At 40.3% G+C, this 22,689-nt stretch overlaps 3 protein-coding genes across 3 annotated transcripts in view; all 3 read left to right on the forward strand.

Moving 5' to 3' along the window:
* The window catches only part of LOC144655308 (von Willebrand factor A domain-containing protein 3B-like), a 72,359-nt gene that overhangs the window by 34,488 nt on the left and 15,182 nt on the right, over positions 1–22,689 (forward strand). The gene's annotated exons all lie outside the window — the stretch shown is intronic.
* On the forward strand, positions 3,315–4,331 carry LOC144655342 (uncharacterized). The gene is made up of 2 exons (XM_078515581.1): positions 3,315–3,345; positions 3,658–4,331. The coding sequence occupies exon 2, from the start codon at positions 3,760–3,762 to the stop codon at positions 4,297–4,299; it is 540 nt and encodes a 179-aa protein (XP_078371707.1). The 5' UTR covers positions 3,315–3,345; positions 3,658–3,759; the 3' UTR covers positions 4,300–4,331.
* Positions 17,498–19,144, forward strand: LOC144654019 (uncharacterized). The gene has a single exon (XM_078514141.1). The coding sequence runs from the start codon at positions 17,498–17,500 to the stop codon at positions 19,142–19,144; it is 1,647 nt and encodes a 548-aa protein (XP_078370267.1).

Here is a 22,689-nt window from a genome sequence, read left to right on the forward strand (position 1 = left end):
TTCTTCTTCTTCTTCTTCTTCTTCTTCTCCTCCTCCTCCTCCTCCTCCTCCTCCTCCTCCTCCTCCTCAATTCTATTGTTTTTCCTCCTCCTCCTCCTCCTCCTCCTCCTCCTCCTCCTCCTCCTCCTCCTCCTCCACAATTCTATTGTTTTTTTCCTCCTCCTCCTCCTCCTCCTCCTCCTCCTCAATTCTATTGTTTCCCCCTCCTCCTCCTCCTAACACGGCTGCCACCACCACCACCGCTGCCACCACAATTCTATTATTTGACTCAACCACCACCGCCACAATTCTATTGTTTAACTCCACCACCACCGCCACCACAATTCTATTGTTTTCCTCCATCGCCGCCACCACCACATTTCTATTGTTTTCCTCCTCCACCACCACCGCCGCCACCACCACCACCACCACCACAATTCTATTGTTATCGTCCTTCTCCTCCTCCTCCTCCTCCTCCTCCTCCTCCTCCTCCTCCTCCTCTCTGTACCCCTATTGTACCCCTCCTGTACCCCTATTGTATCCTCTCTGTACCCCTTTTGTACCCCGTCTGTACCCCTGCTGTACCCCCTCTGTACCCCTCTTGTACCCTCTCTGTACCCCTATTGTACCCCTGCTGTACCCCCTCTGTACCCCTACTGTACTCCCTTTCTGTACCCCTCTCGTGCACTTTTTTGTTTGTTTGCTCCAAAAAAAATATAAATTAAATGAACCCGACTGAATTCATTCATTTGACACTAGCGGTCATGCCGAGAAGGTTTCCGCGAATCTGTCCGTTGTGCGAAAAACCCGGTGTAATCAATTTACGTTCTCATCTTGAAATTGTCCATGACATAACCGGGCTCAGAAGGACACAACTCTTAAAAGAAGCCAGAGTCACTTGGGAACCAAAGAAAGAGTATATTTCTACAAGCGTCTTACCTCGTTGTTCCTCTAGGTCCCTGAAAGAAATAACTGAGGCAAGAAAAAGAACAATTAAAGTAAAGCAAACCCCACTACCCGTACATGCTGCCAAGAGACAGAAGTTGACTCCTAGTGTTACCTTGACAACTGAACCTTATCCAGATTTTATGTTTCGCCATAAATTTTCACTCCTTGTGGTTGGACCAAGTCAATCAGGGAAAACAGTTTTCGTAGAACAGATTCTAACAAAGAATCGTATACTTTATGATACAAAGAAACCGCGGCGCATTTTATGGTACTATAGCCAGTGGCAAGAAAGATACCAGGCTATGAAATCCGCGATTGGAAGGGATATTCACTTTTATCGTGGGCTTCCCAACTTTCAAGACGATCTACGAGAAATTGACCCAAAATACAACAACGTTATCATCTTTGATGATTTAATGGCAGAGGCAATCGAGAGCCCGATCGTTTCCCGGCTATTCACTCAGGGTCGACATCGAAACGCGAGTGTGATACTGCTACTTCAGAATATGTTCCCAAAGGGAAAATTCAACACCGACATCAGTCGGAACGCGCAGTACATGGCTCTTTTCCGAAGTCCTAGCGATCGGAAACAAATAGGCATTGTTGCTGAACGTATGTTTGATAAGAATCGCCAACGATTCATGACAGCTTATTATCAGGAAATGGAGAGACCATACGGATACATCTTTGTCGATAATAAACCGGACACGGCAGGGAACAAACAGGTGTTGAGCGATATCTTTGGCTCTTCTCGAGTTTACCCGAGTATCAACAAATCCTTGAAACCAGAGGAAACAGTAGAAACGATTAACCCTGTAAAGAATACCAAGGCAGCCACCTCATGTGTAACCACAGAATGTCCAGTTCAACCTTCGAAGCCGAAACCGTTTGATCTGGTTTGGTCTGAAACCACCTGGCCTGCTGTGCGAAATTTCAAAACTCTTCCAGAAGGGTTTGGCCTTGCCGAAATGTATACAAGTGCACGAAATCCTTACAATCCCTATATTCCTACAGTCATGTATGGTTACGACAATTACTGGCCCGTCAAAATAAGACATTATTCTAATGGTAGAACAAGGTGGATTTACATACGTGAAGACGAACCAAATGTGAAATCATTTCTTGAAGAAACTAGAGCCACGGAGAAAGAAAATAAAGCTGGGAACTGTTAAACAAGTGTTTTTCTTTATATGAAACTGCTATCTTTTGTCTTGTAAAGTTGTGTATTTGATGAATAAAAGATGTTTTGATTATTGTTCCGTTCGCACCAATTCGCTTTGGCACTGGCTTAGCGTTTACTTCTAAACTGGCACCTTCCAATATCTGTGTGCTTTAGTGAATAACGTTTTTAAACTCTGTTCCGATTTTTTTTTATAATAAGCGGTTATGTTTACAACCGAGGTCACTGAAGCGCGTACACGCTATTGTTTTATTTTTCGATTGGTCATGCTTTGTTCACTAGAGCACATCGAGTCTTTACCATTGTTTTAAAAACAATGATGTCTGCGATACTAAATGTATGCAACAAGAAGTTTGCATAATTACTGAATTTAGTGATCTGACCGAAATGAATCGGTACTTATGCCTGTTCTGTGAAATGCTGAAAAAAAAAACGCTACCGCCATGGAGTAGAAAGTTAAACTATGACATCATTGATATTTACAGGGTCTTACAAAGGTAATCTCGTTAAACGAAAAGGTGATAGTGAAATGTTGATTTCGTACCCTAATTAGTTTAAGTTAATAATGCGCGCTCGTGAGCAATAAATGTTGGCGTTAGTTGATTTAAGATCACGAAGTTATTTAATTCTAGTTTGGACATGAAGCAAAAAAACTTACCACACATGAACAGAATATACGGGGACTATGAAAATGCGACTTCACAGCAAAACATTGCGCCAACCTGCATACATTATATTCGAACTATTGCCCGAGTTAGAATGGAAACGAGAAATAATCGCCCCATGGCTTTTCGGTCGGCTGATATACCGATAATTTTGCCTTTAAAAAGACTTCTGAATGTAGATTTTAACCTCTATTAAAATATTATTTTATTTTGCGACAATAAACAAGATGAAGGCAATGTTATCCCTATTTTATTTTTAGATTATATTTTCATCATTTTTTATGACGTTAACCCCAGGGGTATTGTGATGTCACTATTCTATTTTTAGATTACGGGGGAGCTTTTATATGCTAAAGAAATCTTGTCCCTATTCTATTTTTAGATTACGCCCCAATGATGTAAGATTTCTATTTTTAGATTACGCCCCATTTTTGATGACGTCACTTACGCCCCTATGACGTCACCCACTTAATTAATTCCGCCCCACGCTAATGAGATTCCGCCCCACGGGAAAGGTTAATTCGGTGCTCCCCTCACTACTAGAAGCAACCTCACGAACTGTGGGATACACAGGTAAGGTTGAGTCTGGCCACACTGACCAAACGCTTAGATTGCAAATGCAACTCAGATTGAATTTATCGAAAAACTGTTATTAGCGCATCACATACAGAGGACACTGCAGATTGCGCGCACTGAAAACTTGGCATATGAAAGAAGAAAAGAAAAATGACATTCATTTCGTTTTCAACGGAGGCTTCTGATATATTTTTTAAAGCCAAAAAAGACTGATCCTATTCTTCTTACGTTTTTCCTTATTTTTTTTTCACAATTTTACATTCTCTGAAAATGGCTAATTCCAATCATGTCTTCCTTTCTCTTTCTTAGTTTTTCCTGCTCGCCATGGTCTCGATCTGAAATATCGAGTTTTTGCTTCCAAGTTGGCTAACGTCAGGTCTGCATGCCATCAACCATCAATGGGAGACTTGCATGGAGAACTTCAATAATTACCAAGCCATGATCATGCGCAGAGTCAGTCAAGCCCGCGAGTTTGTCACACAAGCCTTAGCGTTAATTCGCAACCATCCTGTGATCGGAGTATTCCTGGCTGTTGTCGCAGTGCTTGGTTTCATCCCCATACTCGCGTTTTTATCAATTGTATCCGGATCCTTTGTGGTCATCTTTGTCACAGCGCTCACTGTTTTTCAAGGCGTGGTTGTGGTATCTCTGGTGCCCTTCCTCGCTGTTCTGGTCCCCATACTGATGATTGGAGGCACGGCGGCCATTTTCATTTACACTGTCTATCGTTCTGTTGTGAAGATTCTGCAGATCATCAAGCGAACCATCAAACGAATCCACAGGGGACCTAAAGAAATGGCCAATCACACACTCCCTTCACGAATTAATGGCAAACCAATCAGATTTCGTAGCTACAAAGTGAAACCACCTGCTATCCCATATGCTTTCCCTCCAAATGACGAGGAACCATTTGAGGAAGAACTGTTTTACAGTTCTCCCAATTGGTTCTAAAAATATCAACCAAAACAAACAAAAAATCCAAAAAAAATTATTTGCAGTTAATTAACTCATCCCGTTTTGAAATAATCCCCACTGTTGAGTCTTTCTGTTGATTGTCCCACACCCGATTTAAAGATAGAACTACCCCCCATTACTAAGACTTCCTTTTATTAACCCCTTCCCATTCATTGACATGAAATGTAAATATCCCTTTCCCGAAATCCCTTTATCAACCTCCCTTTTAAGTACCCCCCATTTACAAATAGAAATAACCTCTTCTACAACACCCACTTTTAATAAACGCCACCCCATTTAGTCATTCCCCTCCCCGAAGAAACAAACCAAAATATAAAACACAAATTATGGGTCTATTATTTGCCACACCCACTGTTTGCTGACATTGTCTTTTGTTTTTGTGGATCATTTTGAGCAGTTTCCTCAGACAAGTTGAGTGAAAACAATTCATGATACAAATCTCTGCTAAGGGTGCTGCTGCTTTTTTTGTATTTTTCGAGAGTAACTCAAGCTAATATTGTAATGGATATTAGTCAGCAAGAAAGACAACTTTTGGAACAAATGATTGATGATGAAACAGGCTGTTACTAAACTGCAGTTGTTGAGTATTTGCTGGAAATAAAGTACCTTTGTGTCTATAATAGGGTTTATATTGTTTTATTTAATCAAAAGGGCATCACTTATACTCTGCGGGAGGATAAGGTCTTTCCAATGATGCCCAGATTTGAGTGGTTGGGTCCCACAAAAATGCTTAGATATTTGAGTGAAAAACTCGTAGGAGAATTTGCCTCAACCATCCTTGGCTCCTCAATGGCAAGAATTTCCTGTTTGGATGATGTTTTCTCGGGAGTAAGCCCAGTGGAGGGCCAACAACTGCAGCAAAAATATAAGAAATGGAGAAAAAAGGAAAAACGAGAAAAAGAAAATGAAAAACGAAAAGCCTCAAGTGACCCAAAAAATCCAAAGTGACCCAGATCTCCAAACTTTGACTGTTTGCGCATGGCCACGCAAAAATGTCACAAAATGCGATGCTTGTGGAAAGAAAGGCATGCATTCAAGTTGCAAGTAGCGTTTTGTGTTGGTTGTGACCAGACAATGTCAAAAATATCCCAAAAAATGTTTTTTTCTTTCGGGGAGTCAATGGGTTAAACTTAAATTGTGTATGCTTCAACTTGTGAAGTCGTGTGCAGTGAGGTGTAGATCGTTTATTTGGATCTGTTGGGTTCTTATGTACTAGAAGCAAAATGAACTAGTCTGGCTGAATTTAGCCGAACTTTCGAATAACGGAAATTTAATGCTCAAACTCTTTATTTGTTCGATAGGACGACATCTCTGTTAAAAGGATACTATTCGAGCCACCACAATTCCAGGACTTTATTTTAACAAGAACCTGCTAAACGTGTGTTACATCACGTAGCATCGAAACCGAACTGAGTTCTAAATCTTATTTAAGCTAGATACTTCATCATACAATGATTACATTAACACCTGCTACTGAAAATGCTATCAAAAATAATGACATTTTAAGCTATTATATCAAAATTACTGCAGGTAGGTGATAGCATAAAACTTATTTTTAATCACTAATAACTCTGATAACTAAAAACGCCAATCCCTTAATTTTCGCGCTATGAAACTAAAATAAATGGTTCCTTCTTTTGAGGTGCGATTTTCTAGTTGTAACAGCAAATGAGTAAGAGAAAATTTCAATTACTTTTTTGTGAAAATGCATCTTTCACAAACTAGCCGAGAATCTCGCCTTTTTTCTAACGAATGGAGTACAATGAAAAGCAAAGCAAGGTTGGTGACTCGGCCCCGGGGACACAGCGGTCATTTTACTCAGTTCCGTGGAGTTACAATCCCTTTGTGCTTGACTCTGAGTTTTTTAATAACAATATTTTGGTGGAGATGTTTAAACAGAGCGAAACTTCAGCTACTTTTTGCAAAAATCTGCATCGTTGCTTAGAATACTAGTATCTTGCTTTCTACCGAACCGTGCAATCCCAAGGCAATGCGTCCGTGACTGTTCATAGTGATTCCCTTTATATATCTCTGTTTGTAACATGAACTGATGGGAAAGTGATCTACTAACTCTCCAACCTCTGTGTATATCGACACATCAAAGGCAGAAGATGGTGGCTTCAAATCTGAATCACCACACATCGAAACAACAATGACGTGTTCATTTGCCCAGTGAATTGCCGATTCCTCCACTCGACTCACTATCGGCACACTGAACTGGTGTAGATAGTCTCCCTCTGCACTATAAACCTTAACTTGACCATGGTCCAGCACCATAACACGGCCGTCATTTTGAGTGGTGATTCGGGCATCGTCGTCAAACTGTTGATCCACGAAAAATCTGCGAACAAAAGTTCCATCAGCCGCGTAAACATTCACCGCAGAAACCGAACTCCAAGTACGACCCAACACGAACACCTGTTTAGAATTTTTTTCCACCACAGTAATACGCAAGGGTACTAGCCCATCAACTGCAAAACACCCTTGTTTGTTTTTGTCCTTGTCAAAGATATGCACTTGTACATGTAAACCCCCACAGAGTACGTACACATTTTCGTTTTGGTCAGTAGCTACATCAAGAACAAAGTTCGGCATTTCAAGCTCCAATTCCAAGGCACAAAGGAAGTTGCCGTCACTGTCAAAGACTTTTACATCCTTAAAGCCTCCTACAAAGAACTGATCTTGTGTGTTTGTGCAGATGCCTCCTGCTTCTTTTACGCCAAACGACCATTGCATAGGGTAGTAGCCAATGTATTGTGTGTTCTGCTGATTAATTTTAGCCACTCTTGGGTCTCGCAATGGATGCACGTTGTCTGCTCCAACATCGATAAGAGGCCAGACTAAGCCATCTAAACCAACCATGTGCGTGACATCAAAGATAGCGTGATTAATGTCACAAACAGCGGAAATAATCATCTTCCGTTCATCCTTTCCGAACCGAGACTTCAATCCTTTCGCTAGCGCGACTTTGAAGCCGTTTTTGACAGCTGGCAGCGCATGTAACTGTTCAAGGCAAACTCTACACGGCGTTAATGCGTTCGCAGGATTGTCAACCTTCTCTAGTATTGTTGCCATGACCCGAACCATCATAGCCAGAATGCGATCTTGCGTGTCTAAAGCTTCGTTGCTAAAGGCATCTGTTGCTCTACTGCGGGCTTTCTTGAATCTTTCTTTAGCGTCAGACAACAATTCTTTGCTTGACTCATCTAGGACGATAACTTGTAAGTCGGCGAGTTCCTTGGCGAGGGATACTGCTTTTGCTGAAGCTGACGATGACGATTGTAGACTGACCTCTGTGATGTCTTTCGTTGCCGCTGTTGCTGCTACAGTAGCTTCTTGTCCCGTTACATCAGTCTCTCTAAACTCCTTCACTCCTCGGTTTGCTTGTTTGAAGACTTCGAACAGAATGGCAATTCCTTCCTTGAAGGTGTTGATACTAGAAAGGAGATCTTTTCGTGCCAATCCATCCAACTTCGAGTTGATTTGATCGATTTCGCGAACAATCAAGCTGCGAAACTTTTCATCTGTGACATCACCTTCTTTCAGCTTTTTAGCTGCCGTGTCTCTGGCTTTATTGATCAACAAGCCAATAGTTGCCTTAAAGACGGCTGTCACGATAGAAGACATGATAAACTTGTCTGTTGCGAAAGGACCGAAAGTTACAAGAGAGTATCTACAGTCTAGTTTGTTGGTGTTTGCTCTTTCCCAGTAATTGAGGAATTTGAGGGAAACAATAGTTGTCAATTGACATGGAGCGATTTAATAAACTTGGGCAAATAAACTTTCAAAACAAATATCAATGCATCGCTTTATGGATAGCTTTCACGTGATGTCATCATGCACTAAAACCCAATACTATTCAAAGAGACGCTAAAGTTTTTATCCATATCAGGCACAAGCACAGGCGGCCCAAGTTCACTACGTGAAATAATTATTGTCCCCGCAGGGCTTTCGCCCAGAGGCGAAAGCCCGAGGAGGCATTCATTGTAGCTTGCGCGTATATATAGAGAATGTACTTACAGTCAGAATATACGGTATGTATACCAGAAAAAATCTAGATTTGCTCCAACAAGGCCGCGAGGAATCTTTGGGTAATGATGATGTTGTGCCGCAAGGGATCTCTGGGTAATGATGACGTAAAAGCAGAAAATGCCCGAATCGAGCCCGAAGGAGTTATGGGTATTATGACGTCACAATAACAGGGGGAAGCGGTAAATGAAAATCCCTATCTTGGGTTAGAACGGTATTAAAACGACTGACGCGTGTTTTGGCATCTGCCACACGTTGATTACTCCGATTTGGTTGTGTTAAGTGATATTTTATTAGTGTATATATATTGTTAGTAATACGTCAAAAGATTTCGAGCAATTGGTTTCGTGGTCTCGGCTACTTGTGTTCCAAGAGCTGGTTCGAGCGAAAAAAGACTCCACTAATCCTAGATTATTGCTGTAAAACAAATTATAAAAAGGCGGGGCAGCTTTATAGTGAGAACTATTACTAGTTTACTAGGAGTTGCTGATAGCAAGTTAAGTGCTGCGAAGTACGTTATAAGAATAATAATAATAATAATAATAGTAGGAACGAACGGAAGGTCAAAGGAATGTTTCGGATGTTCACATTTTCAGATGTGAAAGATATGATTTTCTCAGGGAGTTAAATGTTTGTAATTCGCTTAGTTTATAAAAAAAATTAGTGAAATTGACGAATGGAAGCAATGTAACCTAACATTCGACCGCGGTCAAACGACAGAAATATGCAAAAAACAAGAAAAGTACATTAAAGATAAGGTTTTAATTTTCACAGTATAAAAATTGGTACATAACCTGTTTCCTGAGGATTTACTAAGTTTTTTTGAGCTTTACTAAAAAAGTTCTACGTGTTGAAAATAGCGACATGAGGACTTGTCAGCGCCATTTTGTCAAAGCACTTTGGTTCGGATGCGGAACATTTAAAAAGTAAAAAGACTCGTTTACCTGTGGAAATGGGAAAATGTTTACCAGCAGCAACTATTTTATCGATCCTTGCTCATACTAACACTTAAGATGAACGAAATTCCCCGAAATAGGAAGAAAAGCTGCCTGTGCGTTTGACCGCGGTTAAACCTAACATAGCACGTGCAAATCGATTGCAAAGCCATCAGAAACACCCATTTATGACGTCAAAAAGCTCAAAGCTCGTTCCATTCCAGCGCGCGGTCATTATGGAACGTTTTCGTGGAGCCGTCGCAAATAATTTTCGTAGTGCTTTTGCTGTACTTATTTCCCGCTTAAGGCTCAGAAAGTAAATTTCTCCTTAAATTTAATTGGTAATGAATAATTATGAAAGCGAATTATAAGAAGGCCTCGTAATTCGTTATTCATGAAAAGACCGTTTCTCCGGCCCTTTACTTGACCATCTTGCTCAGGAGAGATTTCTTGAGAAGCATTTACAAAGTACTGAACAGAAGCGCAAGCGGCAACGCTTTAAAATTTAACTTCTTACTCTTTAGCGAAAAGGACATCGCAAACGACAAACGCAACTTCAACATTGTAAATGCCGCTGATCATACGTACTGCATGTATGTACTTAAAATCATCGCCAGTGAAAAAGTCGAATCGAGTGTGTCGCCTGTATAAAGCGCCCAGGCCCCGCGCGGACAGTCAAAAATAGTTCTGCTGCTACGCTAAGGCTTCGCAGCAATAAAGTGTAAGGGAACGTGACTCTTGGCTTCGAGCGGTGTTGTGTTACAAAGTTGCAATTTATAAGGGTTTGTTCGCCGAAAACGCTTTAAAACGACCTGAGACGCAGGCAAACAACAAAGAATACAACATGAAAACAAGGTAAGTCGATTTTATTTATAAAATATTTAATTTTATACCTTTTGAACCAAAATCGCTGAGTTCCCATACAACACATACAAACCCTTATAAATCGCAACTTTGTATAATAAACACCGCTCGAAGCCAAGAGTCACGTTCCCTTACACTTTATAAATAATTAATTCACGTAGTGAACTTGGGCGGCCTGTGGCACAAGAGGCACAAAAAGTATCTGTTTCCAACACCTTCGTTTGGATTTCACTTGCTGGGTGCGTGACATCATGTTACGATCATGTTTGTCAAAAAATATATATTAATCTCGTGTTTTTAGTCATTCGAGAAGTTAAAGTAACATGAAAAATGTTCATGTAAGTGTTTGTTTGTCCAGAATAGATAACCAGTGGCCTAGGTAGCCAATTTGAGTTCCAGATGTTGACGGTATTTTTGCGGCCGCCATATTGGTGTACCTCGGTGGAACACCAATACGGCTCTGTAAATCCCTCCATAGCCGATCGATAGAAATCGATACCGATTTTTCAATCGATAAATCGGTTTATTACACGACTAAGGCGGTCCGAGGGCCAATAACTAAATCAGCCAATCAGATTACTTTATTTCTGGTCCCGCGAGGGCCGATATCTTCCAAGTATCGCACCGGGTTTGTCCCGGATGATCCCGCGCTAATTTCCGCGCGATTTAGCGCAAGATTTTTTTCGCAAGGTTTTTTTCGGAGTTTTTATTGCTTTGAAAATGAAATGACCTTAAACACAGAAATAATTATAACTCCTTTTAATAGTGCGCGTAAAAATTTGCCGCACATTGTTTTCCATGACATCTACCGGGTAGCAATTCTCACTACACAAAGTTTCAGTCGTGTAATAAATCTCTTATTAACCAAGCTTGCTCGGGACCGTATTGGGCGAATATTGGCCCTCGGTCTTTTTTGTACGGACCTCGCTGCGCTCGATCCATACTGTCAAGACCTCGGGCCAATATTCGCCCAGTACGGCCCTCGCGCGTGGTTTATAAGATATTATACATCGATGTAATGTATATGAAATGATTCATATATATGATTCATTATATATGATTTATTATTTTACATATTATACATCGTTAGAATTGATTTGATTGACATGATCGATTGTATCGATCAATCGGTAAAAATTGATATCACTCGCATTTTTTTACCGATTTTATCGATTTCTAATGGACGATTGTTCAAAATTTAAGCTTAAAAATCGATGAAATCACTTGATATTATCGATTTTTAATGTATCGATTTTTAACGATTGGCTACGCCGGGTGTAAATGTAAAGTTTGTGTAAAGTTTGGGATAACGCACAGACCTGAAATTTAAAGAAATTTCTTCTTTGTTTATCTCCTACAAAACCCCGTGTTCTTGAATTCATTCACTGAATGTTTTTTTTTAATTTGTATTTTTGTTGCGTGACAGTGAAAACGATCTATTATTACGGGCGGACCTTCTTAACTCAACCCCAGAGCTTTCTCGGCGACGAGTTTTTAACTACCAACTAACCGTCTGATTTTGGAAACCACTTTCTGACGCGTTCCTCGTTTTCTCTTTCTTTTCCCTTCATTTTCTCTCCTTTCGAAGTCGTAAAGGAAAGTTACATCGCAGTTTATCAATATTAAAACGGAACGGAATCACAGATAATTCACAAGCATTCTCGTACCTCGAGTCTTCGTTCCTTACTGCGCAGACCGCTGATCAAAGGGAATGAAGACCCTGGGTACGAAGATGATTCACAAGCAAAATGGAAGAAAAACTGCGCGTGCGTGCTTCCACGTACAGCCATATGGTGACGTAATAATTTAACTGTACGTCGTGAATCATAATATTGTAATTACATTTTTCTCCGTTTAGTTCGTGAGTTAAAGGTCAAATGAACAGAAATTTCAAAATGCCATTTTAACCAACCAAACGCTAAAACTATCCATTATTAAGTAAAATTAAGAAAAAATTTTGCTTTCCGAGCCTTCAAGCGTGAATTACAGCAAAAAATACGAAGATTTCCGAAGGCTTCACGAAAACGTTTTTGAATGACTGCGCACTGAAATGGAAGGAATGGAACGAGTTTGTGACGTCAGAATTGGTGTTTTTGAAGACGACCGCAGACCGATTCCGCAGACCGCACCGACGGCAAACGTCTGGTGCAAAACGAATATATATTTTACTTGAGAATCTCGCAGCTTTCCGGACGCATTCTTCTTATTTATCGCTTAAAGATCTAGCTCCCGCTGAATAGTCGAAGAAAGCGTTCAACCCCAAATAGAAAAACCAAAAATTAGCCGTCGTAGCTGACGTTGTCCAAAATACACAGAATTTCGTCATTTCACGTTGTTGTTCGACAGAGAACGGCTTTGAAGTGTACCAAAATTCAAAACGCAAAAACTTTAAGCTATTTTTGTACTTTAGCTATTCTATTTAAAAAAAAATGAGCCTCTCTAAACAATAACCAACAATCAATCCACTGAAAAACGGCCGAACAGAACGAAATAACTGCTTGAAATGTCACTAAACACATTTATTTAAATTTTAAGGTCCCGTCTGCGGAATCGGTCTGCGGTCGTCTTCAAAAACACCAATTATGACGTCACAAGTTTTTATTTCGACAATTTTTCCGAGTACTCTACGATTATGGCAGCCTACAAAAAGCATTTTTCAACTTGCAATATCTCTGCGGTGTAATGACCGATTGCTTTGAAACTTTGGGATATGTTTATTTGGCTCTTAATAAACACATGGGCAAAAAAATAAAAATCGAAATTTCTGTTCATTTGACCTTTAAGGGGGGTCCTTCTTAACTGCCGATCTAGAGCAGTTGCTAAGGAATTGCTCAAGATGGTTTTTGGTGGCAAGCTATTTTGGAGCGTTCGGCAATGCTTAACGGTGAATTTTTGGTGGGGAGAACAACTGCGTTGAAAAAATTGTTATTGCGCGCGCGTAACTAGTGCCAGTCCCCAACCGCGCGCTAGAATTTAAAATCCCTAAAACTTTTGAGAGAAAAGTAAAGTTCCGATTTTTTTCAAAGAATAAGAGATAACAGATCCTTCTTCATAATCCTTCGTATGGATTTTCCGTTTACATGTAAGAATAGGACGTTACTGAAGAAAGTCCAAAAATAGGAGTCTTTATTACGCCATAACTTTAATAATAATGCGAATTTCCTAAAAACCATACGAAGCATTAGGCACGTAGACATTCTTCATCTGTTGGCACTGATTTTAATTTTCAGATTTATAAGCCCTTTCAGTTTTAGGGTTTATCTTATTCCGGTCACGTGACTTGCCAAATATGGCGGTGATTTGAAAATCTTGAAGGACTCGTCAATGGAACGAAGTTGTGCAAAAATCTTGTCTTTAGGAGGTTTGGTTTCCAAATAAAGACCGTCGGAAATCTTTCTTAGCAACAAATTTGTAGTTAAGAAGGACCCCCCTTAAATCAAGATATTCACGTTTTCGAGCAAAGTTTCCTTTTGATAGCTACGCCGGTTAAGAAAAAATCTCGATGATTTGGTAAGTGCAGAATGCAATATGGAACAATTGAAAGTATGTTGTTTTATATATGTTCGTGTTTATTTGCTTTATTTTACTTTCGGAAAAACTGTTCACAGGCTACTTGTATTCTTTCCCAGGTGTTCCTTACGCTAATCTTTGCAAACGTAACACGACACTTTTGTTCGTTTGTAACAAAATACTTTTGTCTTCCTTGAAAATGCGATAACATGAAACTTTTGTTTTTTGTTTGTTTTACGGCGGCATCGATGACATTTGTTTAATTTAATTAAGTTACGGTTTAGACTGCACGAAAGACGATTCTCAAAAACTAAAGAAACAAATCTAATCAAAAAACATATTTTTCGACAGGTTTTTTAAAACGCAGTACAGCTAGGATATTTGTTTCCTGGTTATCAGGTGTTCACGCCGAAAATCCCGGTGCAAGTTTTTGCATACCTAATTACGAAAGCGCCGTGAAAGTCTCAAAATCTAATTTAATTAATTTGCGGTTTTTACTTGGCGCCAAGAAGTCTGCAGGAAGCCTACCGCAAACACACAATACAAGCGATGTTCATGATAGTTCCAGAAAACAACGTAGACTAATCTGCGCATGCGTTTGGTGTAAATTACGTTGAGTAGTACCACAAGGAGAGCAAAGGGTTTTCTGAAACAAATATATACGTTTGAAAGTAACGTAGATGTGCTCCAGGTTTTACCTAGGGGTACGGTCAGGTGCTCCCCACCCCCACCCCCTCCACAAGGAATAATTAATTAATTGATATTAATTAATTAATTGGCGATTAAAAGTTTACACCGCGTTAGCGGTCTAGGGGTTTAGCAACCGCCAACCCACCAAACCATCACAATAGTGCATTCTGCACTAAAAATAGAAGAAACATCTCGAACTGTGGGATACACAGGTAAGGTTGAATCTGGCCACACTGACCAAACACTCAGAATGGAAATGTAACTCAAATTGAATTTATCGAAACAAAAAACTGTTATAAGTGCATCGCATACGGAGGGCATTGCAAATTGCGCGCACCGAAAAAATGAACGAAGAAAGGGGAAATGGCATTCATTTTGTCTTCAACGAAGGCTCCTTTTATATTTTTAAAGTAAAAAAAGACTAAACCTATCCCTACTTATGTGGTCCCTTATTAAGCTTTCCACAGCTTTACATTCTCTGAACGTGGTTTATTCCAATCTTGTCTTCCTTTCACTTTCTTAGTTTTTCCTTCTCGCCATGGTCTCGATTGAAAATATCGAGTGTTTGCTTCCAAGTTGGCTAACGTCAGGTCTTCACGCCATCAATCATCAATGGGAGACTTGCTGGGAGTACTTCAACTATTACCAATGCATGATCATGCGCAGAGTCAGTCAAGCCCGGGAGTTTGTCAGACAAGCCACGGAGTTTATTCTTGGTTTCATCCCCATAATCCCTTTTTTATCAATCGTATCCGGATCCTTTGTGGTCATCTTTGTCACAGCCCTTACTGTTTTTCAGGGCGTGGTTGTGGTATCTCTGGTGCCCTTCCTCGCTTTTCTGGTTCCCATACTGATGATTGGAGGCACGGCGGCCATTTTCATTTACACTGTCTACCGTTCTGTTATGAAGATTCTGCACATCATCAAGCGAATCATCAAACGAATCCACAGAGGACCTAAACAAATGGCCAATCGCACGCTTCCTTCACGAATTAATGGCAAACCAATCAGATTTCGTAGCTATAAAGTGAAACCACCTCTATCCCATATGCTTTCCCTCCAAATGACGAGGAACCATTTGAGGAAGAACTGTTTTACAGTTCTCCCAATTGGTTCTAAAAATATCAACCAAAACAAAAATAAAACAAAAAATAAATAAAAAAATAGAAAATAAAAAAGCAAAATACAAAACATAAAGCCAAAAAAATTCAAAAAGATATTTCCCAGTTAATTGCAATTGACCCTACCCCATTTGAAATAATCCCCGCTGTTGAGTCTTTCTGTTGATTGTCCCACACCCGATTTAATGATAGAACTATCCCCCATTACTAAGACTTCCTTTTATAAACCCCTTCCCATTCATTCATATAAATGTAAATATCCCTTTTCCTATATCTCTTTATCAACCTCCCCTTTTAATGCCCCCTCCCCATTTACAAATAAAAATAACCTCTTCTGCAACACCCACTTTTAATAAGCTTCACCCCATTTAGTCACTTCCCTCTCCAAATGAACAAATAAAACTGTATAAACACAAATTATGGGTCTACAATTTGTCACACCCACTGTTTGCTGACATTGCCTTGTTTTTGTGGATCATTTTGAGCAGTTTCCTCAGACAAGTAGAGTGAAAACCATTCATGATACAAATCTCTGCCAAAAGTGCTGCTGTTTTTTGGTATCTTTCAAGTCTAACTCAAGTTAATATTGTAATGGATATTAGTCAACAAGAGAGAAAACTTTTAGAACAAATGATTGATGTAACAGACTGGTATTAAACTGCAATTGTTGAGTATTTGCTGGAAATAAAATACCTAAATGACTATAATAAGATATATGTTGTTTTTTTTTTAATCAAAAAGGCATCACTAATACTGTGCAGGAGGGAAAGGTCTTTCCAATGATGCCCAGATTATATTTGATTCATTGGGTCAATTGAGCTTGAAATACCCACAAAAATGCTTAGATATTTGAGTGAAAAACTCGTAGGAGGATTTGCCTCAACCACCCTTGGCTCCTCAATGACAAGAATTTCCTGTTTGGATGATGCTTTCTCGGGAATTCTTGAACTGCAAGCAGGCCCAGTGGAAGGCCAACAACTGCAGCAAAAAAATATAAGGAAAGAAGAAAGAAAGGAAACACGAGAAAAAGAAAATGAAAAACGAAGTGACCCAAAAACTCTCTCCAAACTTTGATTTTTGCGCATGCCCGAACCAAATGTCATAAAATGTGATGTTTATGGAAAGAAAGGCATGCCTTCATGTTGCAAGTGGCGTTTTGAGCAGGCTGTGACCAGAAAATGTCAAAAATGTCCAAAAAATATATGTTTTTTTCCTCAGGGAGTCAATGGGTTGAGCTTAATTTGTTTATGCTATTTCTTGCGAAGTCGTGTGCAATGAGGTGTGGATCGTTTATTTGGATCTGTTATGTTCTTATGTACTGAAAGCAAATTACACAAGTCTGGCTGAATTTAGCCGAACTTTCGAATAACAGATGTTTAATGTTAAAACTCTTAATTTACTTGATATGACGATATCTCTGTTAAAAAGGATACTATCCGAGCCACCAGGACTTTATTTTAACAAGAACTCGCTAAACGTGTGTTATATCACGTAGCATCGAAACCGAACTGAACTAGTAAACAACATGGCGGGAACATTTGGCATAAATCTAATTAACTCAACCAATCAGAGTCCAATGTTATTACAGCATAAATTATCATAATTCTAACAATCTTAAGGTTTGAGCTAAGCTTGTGTGGACTCACTGGATTCGCTCTGCTAACGGACTTTCTTTGCCCTATACTCCACAGCGGAACCTGTTCACATGCAAGTCTGAAGTCCTGTGAAGTTAACGATGCAATGCAAAGAGAGCTCGGTTCATTTAACGATTTACAAACAGGTTCTTAAAACTGTGTTAGAAACATTCAATAATTGCTCCAGGATACTTCAAGTGTTTCAATGTAACAAAGAAGTTTTGGTCAACAAGAATGTAAAGAATAAGCCATTAAAAGACATTTTATTGTTATCAGTAAACCAAGCGACAAACTTGGCGTTATAATGCCATGTCAATATAGGCTATCGTAAGCGTAGCATTTTCCGCTTTGAGAAAGAAACAACTAAATTGTATTATTCCTAAACCTGGTTATGTCGACGCCAAATGCAACCGTAAATATGGCGCTGGAAATATTCCCAACCGATGTTGCAGAGGAACTAAAATTGTTCGCTGAAAAGCATAGCTGGGGCTGTGCAAAATTACGCTCCAGGCAGTACAAAAGAAAAGACGCAGATAAAGAAAAGAGTGAAGCAGAGAGGCACTTGGCATCTTTCAAAGAGAAATGCGAGGGGCTCCTGTCAGACACATCTTTCCAAGCTATCGAGTCAATGCTTGGGTATTCCAGTTGGCACGCTGCAAACACAAGGAAAAGCGAACATTGCTGGCGTCGTGGCAGTCGAAAAGGCTACGAGTCCGACGCTAGTAACGACAAAAGAGAAGTGGAAGAAGGTTACCAGAACATCGTCAGGGAAGGAGAAATATCCGAAACCCTAGCAAAGAACGTAAAAGAGATGGGGTGGAGTGCTCCCTGGTTTGCTGCAAACACAATCTTTGGTCACCAGGAAGATGCAGAGCGTCAGAAAGAAAACTTAGATTCATGTTTTGACAAAATACACGGAGAAGTCAATATAGCGGAAATTCTGTCACAAAGGCCAATTGCAAGAGCAGTTAGTGAAGAAAATGAGGAATCTGGCGATATTGAAGCATTAGACATATTTCCACTTGATATTGCAAAGGAACTGAAAGGGTACGCTGCAAAGGCAGCCTCGCACTGTGCGAAAATGCGCCTCGGCAACCGCGGAGAAGCCGATGCCGATAAAATTGAATCGAAGAACCACTTCGACTCTTTCAAAGATAAATGCAAGGGGTTGCTGTCGGACAAATCATGTGAAGATATTAAATCGATGCTTTGGTACACATCCTGGCATGCAGCAAACACCACCAAGAGCAAACGCAGTTGGCAATGTGCTAAGCGTAACCGGTACAAATCTGACGCTGCCAGCGACGAAAGGGTAATACAAGCGAAGTTCCAGGACGTCGTAAGTAAGGGAGAGATATCTGAAGCTTTGGCGACAAACGTGAAAGAGATGGGTTGGAACGCAGCCTGGTATGCTGCACTCACCATCGTTGGACGCCGCGACGATGCACTGCGCGATAAAGCAAACTTGGACTCGTATTTCGACAGATTACACGGAGACGTCAATCTGGTCGCTATGAATTTCATCATGGACGAGGCCAAAATTCTGTCGCAGAAGCCAAAAGTAGTTTCTGAAAAAGATCTGGTAAACAGAGGTGATGTAGAGCAAACCATGTCGTTTAGTTTCTCGATGACAGAGGGAAGAACGCGTTCTACTTCCCATACCTTTAGCGCGGGATTCGCCGGATTTGCCGAGTGTAACTTCCAGGTATCTTTCAGTTTCTCGCACAGCCACACTTTTGCCCAGTCTACCAGTACTGGTACCACCACTACGTTTGAATTCCCACTGTCAGTTCCCGCACATTCCATCTATGTTGCCAAAGGGATTGTGTATGAAGCTGAAATGGATATCCCTTACGAGCTAGTACTCGACTTTGAAGGTACACGGAGGACGGTGAGAGGGCGCTGGAAAGGAGTCGCTTGCAGCAAGGCTACTTATGAAGTTGCCAAAAAAGAGGATCCTTTACCCCCTGACCAGGCAGATAGAGAAAATGACATATTTCGCTTAGCCTTGATTATAATTTCGTCTTTCTTTAAATAGTTATTCATATGAAAGATATGTAGCCCAGCTTGTTCTGACCTATAGATGGTCCAACATCCCAGAGTCCTGTCCCTATGTTATCAGTATGGGTTAAAAACGTCAGTCTTTTGTATTACTTGTATTAAATTTCAGTAACACTGTTTATTCTTTATTACATTGTTGTAAACTTGGCAATAGGCCAATTTTTAACTTAGCAATAGGCCTATTTTTAAATTAGCAGGACGCGGAACTGAAACAAAAGAAATTGCATCGATGTTTTGGGAAAGACGAATAATTTCAATTTATGTTTTATTCGCTCTTAGTCTTGATCCCAGTTAGTAAATTGGCCTATCGCATTTAATTTGCACGTTGCTATTTTTTCAAGCGTGGAATGCATTAATTATGGGATCAAGTAAAAACAACTAAAGATGAACAGGGTTGTTTTTGAAAAACAAACCACTTGTTTATGTCGTGATGGACGCTGAATTGTTAGACTTCGAGTAGTCCCTTTTTTTCTTCGTCCATCAAGTGTGACGGTAAAAAAGGGCGCGAGTGCGAAAATGGCCGTGGAACATCTGAGCGAGACGCGTTTTGTACCCAGATTCCCCAAGCAGACTCTATAGACGAAAAAAAGAGACTGCTCCAAGTCTACTGAATTATTGGTCTGCCAGACGTTTGATACACGGACGGTTTCAAGAAGAGGTTAAAGAACTTCATATGTGTATATGTTAAACAAACGAGAGAGAGCCTCAGAAACTGTGTCAATTTTAATATCAGAAACTCATCATCATCGCGTATATTTTTACAACCTTTCCAACCACTTTTGTCATGGTTTTATACTACTCTGACAAATTGTTAGTAGTTATAAATCTTATTTAAGCTAGATACGTCATGATACAGTGATTACAGTAACACTTGCTACTAAATATGCTATAAAAATAATGATATTTAAAAAATTACTGCAGGTAGGTGATCATCAAAAGTTATTTTCAGTCACTTATTACTCTGATAGAGCGGTTTTCACTTGAGTGTCGAAAGTAAATTGCGTTTGCTTTGGTTTTGCATTACTACGCTCAGTGATTGGCTTAAAAATCTCGCGCCACTTTATCAGCCAATCAGAACTCAAACCAAAACCAATCGTGACTCGCTCGCGCACGTTTTCCCGCGCTTCGTGCCAGCTACATGTATTTGCTTCGAGTTTTGATTGGTTCACTGGATTGTCTTTGTCCTTTGTGATTGGCCGGAGTAATTACTTTGGTTTTGGTTTTACGACACTCAATTGAAAACTGCTCTAACTAAAAACGTCAATTCCTTATTTCGCTATGTAACTAAAATAAATGGTTCCTTCTTTTAGGGTGCGATTTTCTTCTTGTTACAGCACGTATGTAAGAGAATTATCAATTACTTTTTGTGAAAAATGCATCTTTCACAAACTAGCACAGTATCTCGCTTTTCTTCTAACGAATGGAGTACAATGCAAAAGCAAAGCAGGTTGGTGACTCAGCCCCGGGGCCTGACAACGGTCATTCTATTTTCCGTGGAATTGCAATACCTTTGTGCTTGACTCTGGGTTTTTTAATAACAATGTTTTGGTGGAGATGTTTAAACAGAGCGAAAATTGAGCTACGTTTTTGCAAAAATCTGCATCGTTGCTTAGAATACTAGTATCTCGCTACGCTCTTCTAACCAACTGCACAAACCCAAGGCAATGCGTCCTTGTCTGTTCATTGTGATTCCCCAGATATAACCGTGTTTGTAACACGAAGTGATGGAAAAGTGGTTTACTAACTCTCCAACCTCTGTGTATATCGACACATCAAAGACAGAAGATGGTGGCTTTAAATCTGAATCACCACGGAACGAAACAACAATGACGTGTTCATTTGCCCAGTGAATTTCTCGACTCACCATCGGCACACTGAACTGGTGTAGACAGTCTCCCTCTGCACTATATACCTTAACTTGACCATTGTCCAGCACCATTACACGGCCGTCATTTTGAGTAGTGATTCGGGCTCTCCGATGCCTGTCAAACAGATTAGCCCCGACAAAGCTGCGAACAAAAGTCCCATCAGCCGCGTAAACATTCACCGCAAAATCCCAATTATCAGTACGACCCATCACGAACACCTGTTTAGAATTTTTTTCCATCACAGTAAGACGCGAGGCTACTAGCCCATCAACTGCAAAACACCGGTGTTTGTTATTGTCCTTGTCAAAGACATGCACTTGGGCCTCAAATTGGGTTTTAAATACAGGTACACCCTCACAGAGTACGTACACATTGTCGTCTTGGTCAGTTGCTACATCAAGAACAACGATCGACGTTGCAAGCTCCAATTCCAAGGCACGAAGAACGTTGCCGTCACTGTCAAATACTTTTACGTTATTACCCCCAAAGTCTCCTACAATGAACTGATCTTTTGTGTTTGTGCAGATGCCTGTCGCTTGTTTTACGATGCCCATGCCAAACGACCATTGTATAGGGTAGTAGCCAATGTATTCTGAGTTCTACTGATTAATTTTAGCCACTCTTGGGTCTCGCAATGGATGCACGCTATCTTCTCCAACCTCGATCAGAGGCCAGACTACATGTAATACATCTAAACCAGCCATGTGCGTGACATCAAAGATGGCGTGATTTATGTCACAAACAGCGGAAATAATCTCCTTCCGTTCATCCTTCCCGAACCGAGACTTAAATCCTTTCGCTAGCGCGACTTTGAAGCCGTTTTTGACAGCTGGCAACGCATGTAGCTGTTCAAGGCAAACTCTACACGGCGTTAATGCGTTCGCAGGATTGTCAACTTTCTCTAGTATTGTTGCCATAACCCGAACCATCATAGCCAGAATGCGATCTTGCGTGTCCAACACTTCGTTACTGAAGGCATCTGTTGCTCTACTGCGGGCTTTCTTGAATCTTTCTTTTGCGTCAGACAACAATTCTTTGCTTGACTCATCTAGGTCGATAAGTTGTAAGTCGGCTAGTTCCTTGGTGAGAGATACCGCTTTTGCTGAAGCTAAAGATGACGATTGTAGGCTGACCTCACTGATGTCTTTGGTTACCGCTGTTGCTGCTACAGAAGCTTCTTGTCCCGTTACATCAGTCTCCCTAAACTCCTTCACTCCTCTGTTTGCTTGTTTGAAGACATCGAACAGAATAGCGATTCCCTCCTTGAAGGTGTTGATACTAGAAACGAGATCTTTTCGTGCCAATCCATCCAGCTTCGAGTTGATTTGATCGATTTCTCGCACGATCAAGCTGCGAAACCTTTCATCTGTGACATCGCCTTCTTTCAGCTTTTCAGCTGCCGTGTCTCTGGCTTTGTTGATCAACAAGCCAATAGTTGCCTTAAAGATGGCTGATGCGATAGAAGACATGATAAACTTGTCTGTTGTGAAGGGACCGAAAGTTATAACTGAATACCTGCAGTCAAGTTTGTTGGTGTGTTTGATGTTTCTCAGAAACGTCCAGAAATTGAAAATTTTGATTCCATGAATTCTTTTCAGTGGTGGGAAACAATAGTTGTGACATGGAGCGATACAAATAATTATCAATATCGTAA

This window comes from Oculina patagonica, chromosome 5, assembly GCF_052425735.1.
Source record: "Oculina patagonica isolate OP01 chromosome 5, crgOcupat, whole genome shotgun sequence".
NCBI lineage: Eukaryota > Metazoa > Cnidaria > Anthozoa > Scleractinia > Oculinidae > Oculina > Oculina patagonica.

Bases quoted from the DNA above. Each gene is read 5' to 3' on its own strand.
- LOC144655342 (XM_078515581.1), top strand. From the start codon at position 3,760: ATGGAGAACTTCAATAATTACCAAGCCATGATCATGCGCAGAGTCAGT.
- LOC144654019 (XM_078514141.1), top strand. From the start codon at position 17,498: ATGTCGACGCCAAATGCAACCGTAAATATGGCGCTGGAAATATTCCCA.